The 15,388-nt window shown below is 38.6% G+C and overlaps 1 protein-coding gene across 1 annotated transcript; it reads left to right on the forward strand.

Moving 5' to 3' along the window:
* Nucleotides 1-760: 760 nt before the first annotated feature.
* LOC124113355 (dopamine receptor 2-like) lies at nt 761-14,421 on the forward strand. The gene is made up of 2 exons (XM_046473645.2): nt 761-841; nt 12,105-14,421. Exon 2 carries the CDS (start codon nt 12,859-12,861, stop codon nt 14,341-14,343), a length of 1,485 nt encoding a protein of 494 aa, XP_046329601.1. The 5' UTR covers nt 761-841; nt 12,105-12,858; the 3' UTR covers nt 14,344-14,421.
* Nucleotides 14,422-15,388: the final 967 nt, after the last annotated feature.

Raw genomic sequence — 15,388 nt, forward strand, 5'->3', positions numbered from 1 at the left:
GAGTGATTTGTATTAACCCCAGCATCGACCCAGCGATCTCCATTTCCGACATCTTTCCTAATGATCAGAGGCACCAAGTGCCTGATGACTTGAGATACCAAAATATAACTGGGGGTACCAAGTTATAACGATAATGGCCAACCGTGTGTATAACAATCAGTTTCCAGTCTTGCTCATGCCTCAGATATAAGTCTTATCTGGTAGTGAAAACATTTAATGCTTGATCCATGGCTATGTGTATTCCCGTCCCATACAAGGAACACCCACCATGGCTGTACTCGCCTTGCATGTAACGATGAAATATATTTCGGAAAGCTAATTCGTTGGTTCTAGAAAACTACCAAGAACCAATTTTGATAGAATTATTTGACTAAGGCAACGAAAACCAGAATGTTGGAGCTCTGTAAACATTTCAAGGGGGTAATTTCAATGCAAGTGCTGTGAACCTTTTCAATACTCTGCTCGGAAGCAAGATCAATTTCCAGCCACGCGTTGAATGATGGACGAATATTTCGATATTGTGGCCAGCAGTAAAATTTTAAGAGAACAATCTTCAGAGTCGATGTTTGACGAGAGCAAAGAAAAACTTTCTATCAGTCGATTTCAGTAATTGACATCATCTCGTTTATGCTCCCTCTCTTGGCGGCTGGCAACCGGCTGAGACCGGCTACAAGCCTCGCTCGCGTGGATCACGCACCGCAGCCTATTCATCCAGTCTCAATACCTTCTAATTCCATCAATTAGCTCAAAGTTACTGTCGATGTAGAAGCTTCGAGGCGCATGCGTACTATGGCTGCAGCTCTTTTATCTCTGCTGTCCCACATGTGACAACAATTCAAAGGTAGGTTATGAATGAATGTTATTTGTTTGTCAGCGGATTTGCTAAACACTAGAGCTTGAGCTATGATGTCGTTGGTAAAGCACGTTTTCTATAGGACAGATAGCAAATTTAGCATAGAAGAGGAAAGACCCTTATGAATTTTGAAGAAAATACGAGCAAAACCGATTACTATAGCAATTATATAACCATTCTTAAAATCTTTTAAAGATTATACCTTAATTCCTTCACAGAAAAGACACACAAAATATGAATACTCGATAATCATAGACGTTAGACTCTTATAACTTATTAATATACATCTGGCAAAATATTGATTTTTCTCTTGTTCACGTTTCGTATTACGCAGATTTGAGAGAGATGGAAAACCAGTTATAAAATGAAAATATAATTCAAAATACGTTGGGATTTTGAGTGTAAATCACCTGTAACTGTACATATTACCAATAGACATTATGTCTGAGTCGATTAAATCCTTAACCTAGCTTGCTGTTGTTACTGTGTGTCTGGAATCTGCTGACGTACTCCTCGGTCGCCAAACTCATCTTGAATGTGTGCTCAAGGGTCCATTAAAAGCATCACTAGAACAATATTTCTGAAAACATTTGCACATACCAACAGCTTAACGTTCTCTGTGTAATGCTCTACAACTTTTCCATATTAAATGCAGGATTCTTATAACATTAGCACATGTGATTACCTTGCACAAACATCCATACATAAACACGGATGTTTACATATGCTGGTACTGGTGTAGGCTTACCCTTGTCTGCATAAACAATCAGAGTTGTGCACCAAACACAAGGCAGCATCCGAGGAATTGAAAGGTTTCGTATTTCGTACCGCTCAAGGTGTAGTCATTCATCGTACAAAAGGGCAAAAACAAAGCCAGATAATGGACAAAGCACAGTTAATAGTAATGACCGATCGTTAATTAGCTATCAAACTTGTTTTGGATAAATATTGACAAGAACCAACGCATATGTAACATTTGTATCGGAAGTATAATTTAGGCAACATAACTTGATGATCGGAACATGTTTTGGCCTGTAATTGTACCAAATCCTCAGGTCATGGTAGGTTTAGTGTTCTCGTCTGTCACGTTGCAAGATACAAGCCAAACCCTAGGTATTTTTGTATTTATTTATTGTATTTAACCACGAGACACATTGATGCTTCAGCTGATTCATAAAGAGTTTTGTTAACTAGCGTGCATTGTACTTGAAATATCTCAAGACTCTTGACGCATTAATTAACCCGTTTGAGGTGAGCTAACATACAACAAGTAATATTTCGAGGCTACACTAAGAACATTTCACGTATGTTAATTCACATTCAAATAATCCCAATATAACGATTACGCGCTCTAACATACGAGACGATGATGATATATAAAGGTAAGACTATGGTCATTTCTTTGTTGTTGGATCGGGTGGCCAAGGTCGGTGACAAGATTGATTCATGTCACTGTACCCTGACAGTGTGAAACGTTGCTCATAATATCTAACAATGGTGCGTCTGGTCCAGACTCGATTATTTACACGTTCTTGTCTTTGAAAGGCATTTAGAAGTGATACACACAAGGAAGAGAATTTATGGATCAACTTCTTTATTATCAGAAACACAACGTTTCGGAGTATATGCTTACTCCTTCATCCTACACGTTATATAGCTGGAATATTGTTCACTACGATATAAAACAACAAACACACAAGGTTCATAATTTTGTCCATTCTTTTCAAGAAGTCGCCAACTTTGCACAAACATGTACCAAGTGATAAACGTGCATTTTTTTGTTTTGAATATGTATCCGTAAATGCGCGGTGGTATTTATACGTGATGGGTTTAAATTAAAACAATATTGGACATTGCTGATTTTATTGTAAAATTTGTCTCAGTGGAATAGAAGGGTTTCCCAAGGTTCTCATATAAACTCTAAGAAGGGTAATCTTCTCACACTGGCAATGCTTGGTGCTATATGTAATTTCTGGTGTTTTCAAAAGAAGGCGAACGAGGGGTCTGCTGATGGATTTGCAAGGAATTACAAACACTATTCTGGTGCATTAAAACAAATGCAGTATATGCTTTGTTTTACCTCCGGTCCTGCGATTAAGGAGGTTTTCTGAAAAACGTGGCTATTCCGTAACAGAATGCACAAGACAGCCATGATGCGTGGTACAACGCGGCGTAAGCAACCATGTTGTGTGTTAAAAAGTTTTATTGTTGTTATCAAGTGAACTCTTGTACTGTGGATGAGAAACCTAAGCTGACCTAAGCTGACTTATAGTCACGATACTATTCACTGCGGGTCATGTGATATAGTCGGGTCCTGCCGCGAAAGTTGGTCTGGTAATCATTGAATGTTGCCTTCTTATTATTGTCCCGAAATGTCAAATATAAACGTTAGAATCTAAAGTGTTGTAAACTACAATAGACTCCATGCATATATTATATATATGAAGTTAAACCAAAAGCTGAGAAAAACAACAATTTATTTTGAATAGATCGACAATGCATTTATTTCCAAATTCACTAACCCACAAGCCCCCAGGGACCTTCCAAAACACATTACAAATGTAGCATTTGCAAAAACAAGTCAGAATGAAATGTTTATTCAAGTTTCAAAAACAGGTAATATGTCAATTTGTCCGTGAACCGTTCAGAAACAAGATGTTCTTATAAAATGATATAGAATATTCCTGTTGGAATCGAAACATTCATTAAAATAGCTTGATGTCATCCTACTACCATTCATTTTTGTTTAATTAATTGTCAAAATGATAGTAAAGTTCTTCGTATGTGTTTTCCTCATACACATTCAATACTAATTTGATGTAAATATATAAATATATTTTCTTTGTAGAATTTTAAATGCATTTTCGTGGATATAATTTACACCTCTTGTTATATTTAAAACAAGTAGTTAACTTGTATATACACAGATATTCTATCAAATTACTACTTATAACACACGTGTTGAATTTTCGCGCCAAGCTCATAACTGCGAAGCATTACATGTAGGTCAACGCGTTGGCGTGTGGGTCACGTAGTAGGGCATGTACTGAAAGCTATATTTTGGGAACCACCTGCAGCAGACGAATGTTTGGTGACGTAGAAACAGAAGGGTGGCAGCTGCGTAAAACAGATGCTCATAACTAATATAGATTATATATTAATTGAGTGTGTTTGGACTGCCGATGTCCCGGTACTGCCTTCCTAGAACTGAATCTATCAATGGTGTCTTTAGAAACTCAAACTTAACGAACTAATTTGATTTCGCGTATATTGAAACGCGTATTTTAGAAAAAAGTCAATATTCTTACCTTAATGTTCGACAGGACTAGCTGGTGAATCTCTGTCAGAGTGAAAACTGAAATGAATGACTGATCGTTTAGTCCCTGCATAGGCACAGTACAGTGTTCGGATTATCGCGATCTGATCCTGAGACTATTAACTGAAGTTAGTATGCATGTTATTTCTTTAAACTATATACCTTAAAGTCCGCAGTATTCTATATATATCGGTATACATGGGGGTCTGTAACTAATTAATTTCGGCCATACAAACCAGTAGTTAATATATTGAGCAAAGGTGCACGACGTCGTGGTTCAATGAAACCTTGTCACCAAGCCTCACCACCCAGTCAATTTTGGTGGACTCATAGAATACAAGCACAGGTTACAGGGATCTATTCTAAACAGGACACGAAGCGGCATATATAGAAATGGATGAATTCTAAATATTTAAAAGGATCACGAGGTGTAAACACGTAGTGTGAAGAGATTACAACAATTTACAGTTTGATTTGACAAAGCAAATATTGCCAACACTATCCACCGTGCTGTCCTACCTCTCCAGGTTAGACACTGCTAGATCTGCTCAGGAGCACTTGATGAATGTACCACCACATGCACCAACAATCAGGGCAATTATCATTTTTAATATTCATCATTCCGTCCTTTTATACACGAAGAATATATTACCTTTATACGTTAACATACACGAATAACAGCTACATTGTTGCCCATGACATTAGTCGAGCTTGGGTCAAACCAGTTGTTGACAGTCTGAACAGCTATCCACGCCGATGATTAATGAAGACACAGAATACGTTAAGTGTCACGTTATGATCCCATAACAACCGTCTCTTGTGTTATTTGTCCTCGTAACATACATGCACTTCAGCTCCCATCTTGTACTAATCAAATATATATTTATGGTCCAAAGGAATTCGAGATGCGTGTGTAAGTCAATACGTCCATTTCTTATATATATATCTTTGATCAAGGTAGCTATTATTTCCTCTCTGACGCTTTTGGTCCCAACCTTCATACCGCCGTTATGAGTTTCACACCCTTCCCTGTAACACCTCCCTGTTATAATGATGTTTCGTCAGACACAATGACACAAGTCATTATTGGCCACATGAATCCTGATCTTCCTGGCATTTTATTATTCAGTCCTATAGTTATTTCTCAACTGTCCAACTGCTGACTTCATACTAGGAATGTATGCTTCTGTTGTAACCTTGCCTGGTCTCGCTATCTTCATACTTAAATGTTTGATGACTTTTCTCAATGCTATCATGCATTGTTAATATATTCCTAAAGGAGAAAATGGGCTCAGTTGCTATCTTGCTTCTAGTTCAATGGATTGCAATGGCTAACGTACAAGTGGTTGCAATGTAGAATTATGACTCCACTTCCCATTTTCTTCCTGCGTACAGAAGACCTCTTGGGTTACAACAAGAGATATATTCTCACCAGGTTACCACCTTCTGGAAAAAAAACATCGCCGCTGATGTATTGTCAATGATTTTATAAAAGTGTCTTTCTGCTTTTTACAACAAAATCTATTTAATACGAGTTCATATATCAATCACTGAGTCTAAATACTTGATTTGATCAAGCCTTTGGGTTCGCAACATCAATCTAGTAAGATAAAGCTAACTCATTGCTATTGTGGGCAAGTTTAACATTAAACTCGTATTATTTGTACAGTCTGTGACATTAAGGACGAATGGGAACTCATGATGTTCAAATGAGATTTAAAAAAAGTTTAACTATAACTTTTTAAGAGGCACATTTATGGCATGGATAACAATAGCATAGTACGTGCACTTACTTGCTGTATGAAAGTTGGTATTTTGGTTGAAAGCCCAAACCATTTATAGTTTGCAGAATAACTTGGATTGGTCGTTTGGCCAGTAACCTCTTCCACAAAGATAACCACTTTCACAACTCCCCACATTTCTGGATATTCCATTCCAAGTAATAATATTTCCATGCGTCAGTGGATTTGCGGTAGACGTTCACGGTTCTTGTGACCTTATCACAACATCCAAGTAAGAAGCTTCACTATCTGTGGCATACCTAGCTCCTTTGGGTTTGAAGTTACTGTTTGTTGGAAATTCATAGACAACTGTTTTGCTTCAACAACCAAACCTAGGGTAACATCATTTCAGCATCCATATTCGTAAATACACAACGTGACAAAGCGGAAACTGATATTAGAAAGATGTACAAACTAGTTGGGCGTGATCAGTGGCGGATCCTTTATATCGGTGAACACATTGGATAGACAGACTGCTGTATCGATAATGGAGTGTACAAACTGGCTGCACGTGATCATCAGATGCTGTCTACATCTATATCCTGCACAAACCATGTTAATATTGACATTTCTTTCCACATCAGCATTGTTCTCGCTCCATCGGTAAACGATATCGAATTTGTTGTCTGCTAATGAGGAAAGCCTATTATAGCCGAAGTATCGACCTCGGCACAACTCAAAATATAGATAAGAAGCTTAGTGTCTTTATCTAAAGTAAATGCCACTATTCTGATAAAGAATTGCAGTAAGACCCTGGATATTCGCGTCCGTGCTCACCCTTAACTACTTATTGTAAGCTAAGAGTTACCTTGCCATGGGACGATATGATTGATGGACATGGAATCAAACTTGAGTTTTGTACTTCCATCACTGCAGAAAAGAGTTCCCGGAAATACTATCTTAAAAGGAATTCCCCTTGACCTCGTGTCGGGGCACCAACAAGCAACAGAAGAGAATAACCAGTCTCGATTATCCGCCGAAAAGATTTCATTGGGCCAAAATGATAAAATAGCGGTGAATATAATATCAAGGATCACTGAAAATCCGTGATGATGCTAGGTGTTCGCGAACAGGTTTGGCGTGACCTGTCTTACGTAGCACCCACAACTCACACAATGTGCATACAAAACGTCTCTTACCTGACGCAATGTCCAAAAATAGTATTGTGAACTCACATGTTTCGGACTGTCATGATATACTTAGTCAAATTAAAAACTTCAAATTTTTTAAAGTAATCCCATATATGATATACAACGGACAAATGTATCAGTGAAGGTAATTTTTTAATCATTAATGTCCAAAGAAAGATTTTAATTAACGGTGGTAACCATAATTTGTTCCAAGCACCTACGGTATTCGGTAATGACATCAACAGTTTAAATCATAAGTCCCAAGCACGAGAATTTAATGGCACACAAGTTCAGTAGCGTGTATGGCCACCATATGACAACTGCCACACAACGCCTCCGCATGGACCTTGCGATGCTTGTGAACACGACGCCATTGTTGCTGCAAAATGGTGCCAAGATCTTGCAAACTCTGTGGTTGGTTCTGGAGAGTGCGCAGACTTCTGCCAAGACCTTGACGGCCAGTCCATGACGTTGACTCCCGCATTCTGAAAGAAATTCCTTGTCAAAATTGCTGTGTGGGGTCTGGCATTGTCGTGTTGGAAGATCAAACCGGGTCCATGTGCTGCCATAAAAGTCCGAAGTTCTGGTGCCAGTACCTGGTCGCGGTAAGCAGCAGCGTTGAGGTTGCCACGGATGACAAGAAGCCTGGAACGTGCATTGCCACAGAAAGCACCCCATACCATGACACTTCCGCCTCGAAATCTGTCAACTTACTGTACACAACACTGGGCGTAACGTTCATGACGGCGCCTCAACACCCTCGCCCTACCATCAGCAAATCGAAGATTAAATCGGGATTCATCACTGAAGACGACTTGATTCCAATTCCTCTGAGTCCATCGTAAGTGTCGCTGTGCCCACAATTGACGTTGACGTCTGTGTAATTGAGTCAGAATCGGCCCGCAGTATGGCCGTCGTGCTTGAAGGTGAGCAGTTCTCAGACGGTTTCGAACAGTTTGCGCACTCAGTCTACCCCTAAACAGTACATTTCTGGTTGATGTAGCCGTCAAAAATCGGTTACGGAGGTGACGTAAGACAATCTGACGATCCTCTGCATGTGACGTCACACGTGGTCGACCTGGCCGAGGGCGATCAGCGGTCGTACCCGTTTGCTGTAGACGCGTCTGTAAATCATAAACAGTCCGTCGACTACAACCCATCGTCCTTGCGACTTCAGCTACGGACGTTCCCGTCTGCAACATGCCGATGGCACGTTCACGTTGCACATTTGAAAGGCGTGGCATGACAAATGGCCGTAAAGACTTTTGTTTTCTTGTGTTTTTCTTTTTTTGTTAATGACTGCTAACAAGTATGGCTGAAAACACGTGCGGTATTATGGCCACGTGACCAGTTGCACGTGAAAAAACAGTTTTGCCACTATATTGCTGTGCACATGATTTTGATCGATTCACCTGCACGAAAACGGGTGTTATCTGAAGACAATACGTGGCCATTACTGTTTAAATACACAATAAGGGCCAACAATGATAACTGGTCAAAATGTTAAAATTTTAGGATTGTGAAGTTTTTAATTTGGTTCAGTATATTTCGATAGCTATGAGCTGTCTATAGGCCAGATAAAAAAAAGTGTGTAAAGGTGAATATTCTATTGACAAGATTAAATAACAATGTGTATATTTTCCTGCAGGCATGACGGCTTCAGAAAGGGTATCGTTTCGTAGTTCGATCTAACCGTGATCTGCTCGATCGTTCGTTTGTGTAAATCTGCAAAAATGAATAAGATGTGGTCTAAAATATATATTTCCAGGAAAAGAAATTATTCTTTTAAATGGCAGATTGTATGTGGAGGCATGGGATAAAGACAGATAGATACACTAGGTGTCTAGAATGCCGTCCACCAGTTTTGTTCAGCACCTTTATCTCCGACTTACATGATAACGGTAAATTACATTTCAAAATACTTTCAACCTTTCATGTTATAGTTAGTATATATTTAAACAAACTCTTACCGGTATTGTCAAACAGGAATCAAACCTCGCTGATGTTCCGTGCTACTGCACATATATTCCCTTGTTAAGTAACCAGACAATACCCTTTGAAAGTCTTAATTCAAGTTTCAATTCACGTCTGTTCTTGTCGCCAACCCAAGTATGCGCTGCAAGTGAACTTGCCAAAGTAGTGGAAAAGGTCGCGTTTGTTTGGTTCAGGGAACTGTACAGATTAAGACATTCGTTTTTATTTGATGACATTGTTTTATTATTTTACTTCTTAAAAGCAGCTTTTAACAATGATCATTTGCTTATTAATATATCAATGTTTTGAATAAAAAACCCTGATATTACAATATCAGTGAAAGGTTGTATGAGACACGAAGTAACGAAGTATGTGTCACAGTGCGTAGATATCCTTGCGACGCACATGCACCTGACACCAATACTTACCCGACTCCTTTTGTAATGTAAGTCTTCAAAAGGACGGTTAATTTTGTTATTTTAAGCACTGTATTTCACTTGCAGTGTGCAATGTATGAGTCATACATTTAGTATAGAAGCATGAGCAGTCTAAGCGATGCTGTTCGTATTTTGGCGACGTCGGCCCCTTGAACATCCGTATTTACCCGCTAATAATCATGATTCTTGTTTGTGGCTCAATGATATGTCTTTATCTAACTATTGGTATATAAAAGGATCTAATATTTAACATGACTTAAACGTAACCTACAGTGGGAATGGTTTCGGAAGATGTTGATAAATCTCGATGTGTTCAATCGTATTCCTAATTTGCATTTGTGAATGTGTGGAATTAACCATGTAAAGGTAACCAAATCACACACATTTCATACGACTATGAGGCATGAGACATTAGGGAGAGAGACCCCAGCGTGGATCAAGATAACAGTTCTGACATACGCATACGAGCATGTCTGTGTATCAGTCAAGTCATGTTTCTCTGTAAGACACGCCGACTCGGAACGTTTGTGATAATTACGTTCAGATCACCTTTGGAGACAAGCGGGATGCTGATACTTTACGTACATGTTTCATATATATGAAAACATAGCAACATGCGTGAGCCAGAGGATTATTGAGGCCTTATCATGACTCGTGAGAATTCACGAAAATAACCACATGTACTTTAATAACTCTTACTTTCACATTAGATTCTCAGAATGGAGATATAAACTTTTCCTTAAAATAATCAAGTAGTTGTTCCTGAGGAGGTGTTTTCATACGATGAAGTCATGTTATGACATTCAAACTGGCTCTCTGCAAAGGATGACCTGCTAGTCATCATTCTCCTTCGTGTCTGGAATCATATGACAAAGTGAGATACCTTTTCAGCCACGGAATACCACCTGAGGTAGAATTAAGTGGAATACCCGATAACAGCCATTGATGTACCTGTAATGTGGTTCATAAAACTAAGTATAATTATGATTCCCCTTAAGCCACCACAGTGGGTGTTTCATGGCTGAAATTTGTATATATATATATATATATATATATATATATATATATATATATATATATATATAAGATTTGAATAGGGCACAATATGTTTAAAACGACACCCATGCATCAACAACATGAGTAAATCACTTACATACATGTACATGTGATAGTTACCCCTGTCCAATTTAAATCCATAGCGGATGATACCTCCCACTTGATCTATCTATCTATCTATCTATCTCTCTATCTCTCTCTCCCTATCTATCTATCTATCTATCTATCTATCTATCTATCTATCTATCTTTCTCTCTCTATCTATCTATCTATCTATCTATCTATCTATCTATCTATCTATCTATGATTGGCAGAGATAATTCTGAAGCCGAGCCTACCATTACTGGGGCCTGAAAGGTTACACGGTATTTCATAAATGACACAGTCCAGGTGGCACTTTTCATTGTAAACAACGTTTTTATTTTCATATTTGTGTGAACTCACTTGGTGATCCGTCTGCAAACCCACTTGTGTCTTACCGCTGTCATTGATTTTGTTCACAGTTCGAAATAATGACAGCAAGTGTCTAGCCTATTTCATAAAAAAAACAGGACGTGTGACATCATTCAGACGGTTTGGTACAAATAAACTCTTCCAATAACCGATCTCTGTTCATTTGGATCACCGTTTTGCCGGCCGTTGAGCGGCAGGTGAAATGCTTCTCGAGCGCTAACTATTCTTCACAGAGAGAGTGTATAAAACATCTCAGACCGTAACGTCACATCTACTGCGTTACAATAGTAAGGCTAATGGTGTATAGAACGTGTATGCTTTGGTACAATAATAGAAAAGTTCATTTAATTTCTGTGTATACTTCTACTCAATGATTCTTCTGCCACACTTTTAGAAAGCCTCCCATTTATTCCAATTAATGTTACTTATGGACAACCTTACAGATACAATAGTTATTATCCGGGATTCACCTTCATTCGACCTCAGTGGGTATTCCGTGGCTGAAAAGATCCTTATTATCTAACATTGTTCATTAGAGCCGACTATTAATCAGTACCACATGCGTAGTTTCTCTCCTGGCACATATCAGGCAAGTTGTGATATAACTAACGTACACGCACGCAACCACGCACGCCCGCACGCCCGCACGCCCGCATCCCCGCAAACATACTTTAAAGTCTAACAAGAGGTTTAACATTTGCACAAAAGATTTGAATGGGGCACCATATAAATATGTATGTTCTATTTGTGTTCTGTTGTTATATATATTGTTCATTTTGAGATTTATGATTACGATATGTATGTGTACAACCAAACATTTGAGCTATTTTTTAACAGAAGGTTTTATTATTTGATACCAATGTTTCCCAGAAAGCAACATATAATGTCTAGGACTCCGGCATAACGTGTATTAAATATAACGTCCCTTATGATTTACCATTACATCCATTGTTCTACCAGTATGATCACTAAATCTTTCTTTTCTCTATTGTAAGAAATAATGTTCAGCAAGTAGAAACGCTGTTAATGCCATTTCCCGCCATGAATACAGACACTCCTTAGTTAGATACAAGTGAGAGCTCTCATCGATTTCTACCGTTTCAGATCGAGCTGGAAGACCTCTGAACGAATGTGGGCATCGCAGCATGGTAACAGTTGCGTGTGTATCATGAAACAATTTCGTATTCTCCATTGTGTCAACTTCTTTCTGGAGAGTGTGGTTGCAAGGACGGGACATAAACAATACTACTTCCATGGCTACAAGGAGACGTTCTACAGTTTTTCATAACGTGACTGAAAACAGATGATGATGAAATGAAATGGCTACAGTGTGCATCGGAAGTCGATACCTTCTTCTCTCACGCCCTGACTTAATTCTTCCTTCTGCTACACTTGGGGCAGTATTACACGGACGATTTAACTGAAGGAGGTTTGGCTCCCTACATCGACGAGAGAAAACGTCTCGCACAGTCCTTGTCTGGTCTGCTATATATGTTTTGCTGATGGGATGTATACACAACAGAGAAGCGAGCCTCGGGGATATAAACCTATTTCACTGCGTTCCTTTTACGCAAAGTTTGGATGGACAGTATCCTGCTGAATTGGATATAAGTGATTCTTAATGATGGTCAACTATCTGGAATATCCAGCAGTTGTTTGCCTTCGAAATTGTTAGTGCATGGAGTTTGAGATTCACACCACAAGCTCCTTCTGAGTTCATCTGAATATGAGGATCGATATAATGCCCGGCGATATTACCAGTCTAATAGATGTTTTGTCATCTCCCAAAACGTGTTTTTCGGAACAAAGATTGTGATATGGGTTATGAAATTATGACACAAGGCGAACTTTCTTTGATATGCTTTGGTTTCTCTTCACCCAAACGAAGGAACAAGCTTATTCTGTTTCGGTTTCGCCGTTGAGTACTGTTGTCTGTAATGAATTGATGATATATGTGCATTATCACTGGATACCTTCCATTCGACGTGTTGTAAAGCATTTGGTTAATGTGTATTTAGAACACTGCAAACATAAGTACATGATCTACCTGCAGCTAAATTCTACGGAATGTTCAGTTCTGGAGCATAATGCTATGGAAAATGAAACGTTCCTTAATTGCACTGATATGAGAATGAAACATCCTGCTATTGGGGTATTTCTCTCATGCTTTTCATTCATCACTATAGCCGGAAATATTATGGTCATAGTTGCAGTTTCAAAAGAGATATATCTCCGTACTGTGACTAATTATTTTATAGTCTCTCTTGCTGTGGCTGATATGATGGTTGGCGGAGTTGTGATGCCATTCAGCATCAGCCACGAAATGACCAATCAGGTGTGGTTATATGGAGCTGAGTGGTGTGACCTGTGGCACTCCTTGGACGTTCTGGCAAGTACAGCTTCCATCCTTAATCTGTGTGTTATTTCACTGGATAGATATTGGGCTATAACAGATCCAATAGCGTACCCAAGTAAAATGTCAACATGTAAAGTGTGTCTATTGATCACGTTTGTGTGGCTCTGTTCAGCGGGAATTTCATTCCCAGCCATTGCTTGGTGGAAAGCAGTGATGCCTGCAGACCTGTCTAAAAATGAATGTATTTTCACAGACGACAGTGCATATCTAATATTTTCTTCCATCGTTTCCTTTTACGCTCCTACAATAGTGATGATGTTCGTCTATGGCAGAATATACTTAGCTGCAGTTGAGCAATCTAAGGGACTAAAGGAAGGAAGCAAGACAACATCAAATGGACTTCGAGATGGAGAAGTGATGACCCTTCGAATACATAGGGGAGGTGCCAGGCGTCTTCACGATGAACCAATGCAAATAGAACGTTCAACTAGTGACAGTGAGGGCGATAGTCCTTCTCATATGTTACGTCATTCGAATAACACAGAATCCCACCATGGGACGCAGAGACAACCTAAATTCATCACAAAACGACTTCGCCATTTTGCAATAAGCAAGAAATTAACAAAGTTGGCACGGGAACAAAAAGCTGCCAAAACTCTTGGAATAGTAGTTGGTGTGTTCACAATGTGTTGGCTGCCGTTTTTTGTAACTAACGTCTTATTTGGTCTTTGCCATACTGACTGTGTACACTCACCAGAGATACTTTTCCCAGTGTTTACCTGGCTAGGATACATCAACTCCGGTATGAACCCAATTATATATGCGTTATCTATGCGAGATTTTAGGCGAGCATTTGGTAAACTCTTATTCATTTGTTGTCCAAAATACCGTTATAGAAACCGTAAACGACAATATCACCATAACAGCATGTCAACTTCAAGCTTTTCTGTCAATTGTGGGGACCGCTGTGTGGCTCTTAAAATATAACGCGTATTAATTGTGTATTTCTGTGTAAACAGATTTGAATGGTTAAAAACGTACACTGAATAAACTAGAAGTAATTCATGAATCTATCTCCATGTTACATAAAATTCAGCCCTCAGGTCATATATTTACATACTATTAGTTGTCTGTTTTTTTAGACGTATTTCGATTGCTCACTTACGAAGTACAGGGAAATTATCACTTGTCATGTAACCAGTATGTTCAACTCGAAAGAATTTATTTTTAAATTTTGAAACAGATAATAGTTTTTACCTTCAAATGCCTGATGTAAAAACCGTTTCCTAAATCACTTTAGTAGTCAAAGGATAATACATATCGCCCGCACCTATCAGCATCACAATACAAATGACGTATACATTTGATTGCAGCTGATAATAGTAGTTTTACGATAGTTTATAGTAGTTTATGTTTAGATAAGTATTCCCTGCCAGTAAGCACACTTCAACGTATCTGGCAAGTGCTTACAGAGGAGCGTTGGTGTATGCTGAGGGATGAACTTCCAACAAGCACACTTCAACCAGTGGCCTCTGATTTGTAGTTAACCTATGATGGCAGCCATAATAGAATGCTATGAAATGGATTCTTTATCTGATCAGATTAATTATCAAGAAACGAGAAGAGTATGGATGTGTGGGATAAATGTGAATCACGTAAGCTCATTCATCAATTATTTGAAATAACGGAATGAATACAAACAAAGTGTTGTTTTCGAACACATTGACCATCACGAAATTAAAGTTGTTTTCTTTCTTGAATTAGTTTGTTGCAGATAGAACTCATGTCGCGTTGTGTGTGCACTATATACACATACTTAGTTTAGTTAAATACTTTCTAAGAGGCGTATTAGCGATCATAATAATGTTATGCGAAGAGACAAACTAGAACGTATCTATTGTTGTACTGTTTAAAGAAACAGGCTCTGTGCAAATACTAGTGATTTGGGATAACTTCTTTACGTAAGTGGATATTGAATTCAACATTCTTAGTGACATGAGTCATCAATCCTTTTCAGACAGTCAACAATGGA

The sequence above is a fragment of the Haliotis rufescens genome, unplaced genomic scaffold (assembly GCF_023055435.1).
Source record: "Haliotis rufescens isolate VD_foot unplaced genomic scaffold, xgHalRufe1.0.p SCAF_12, whole genome shotgun sequence".
Taxonomy (NCBI): Eukaryota; Metazoa; Mollusca; class Gastropoda; order Lepetellida; family Haliotidae; genus Haliotis; species Haliotis rufescens.

Coding starts and splice junctions, on each gene's coding strand:
- LOC124113355 (XM_046473645.2), top strand. CDS start 12,859: ATGCTTTGGTTTCTCTTCACCCAAACGAAGGAACAAGCTTATTCTGTT.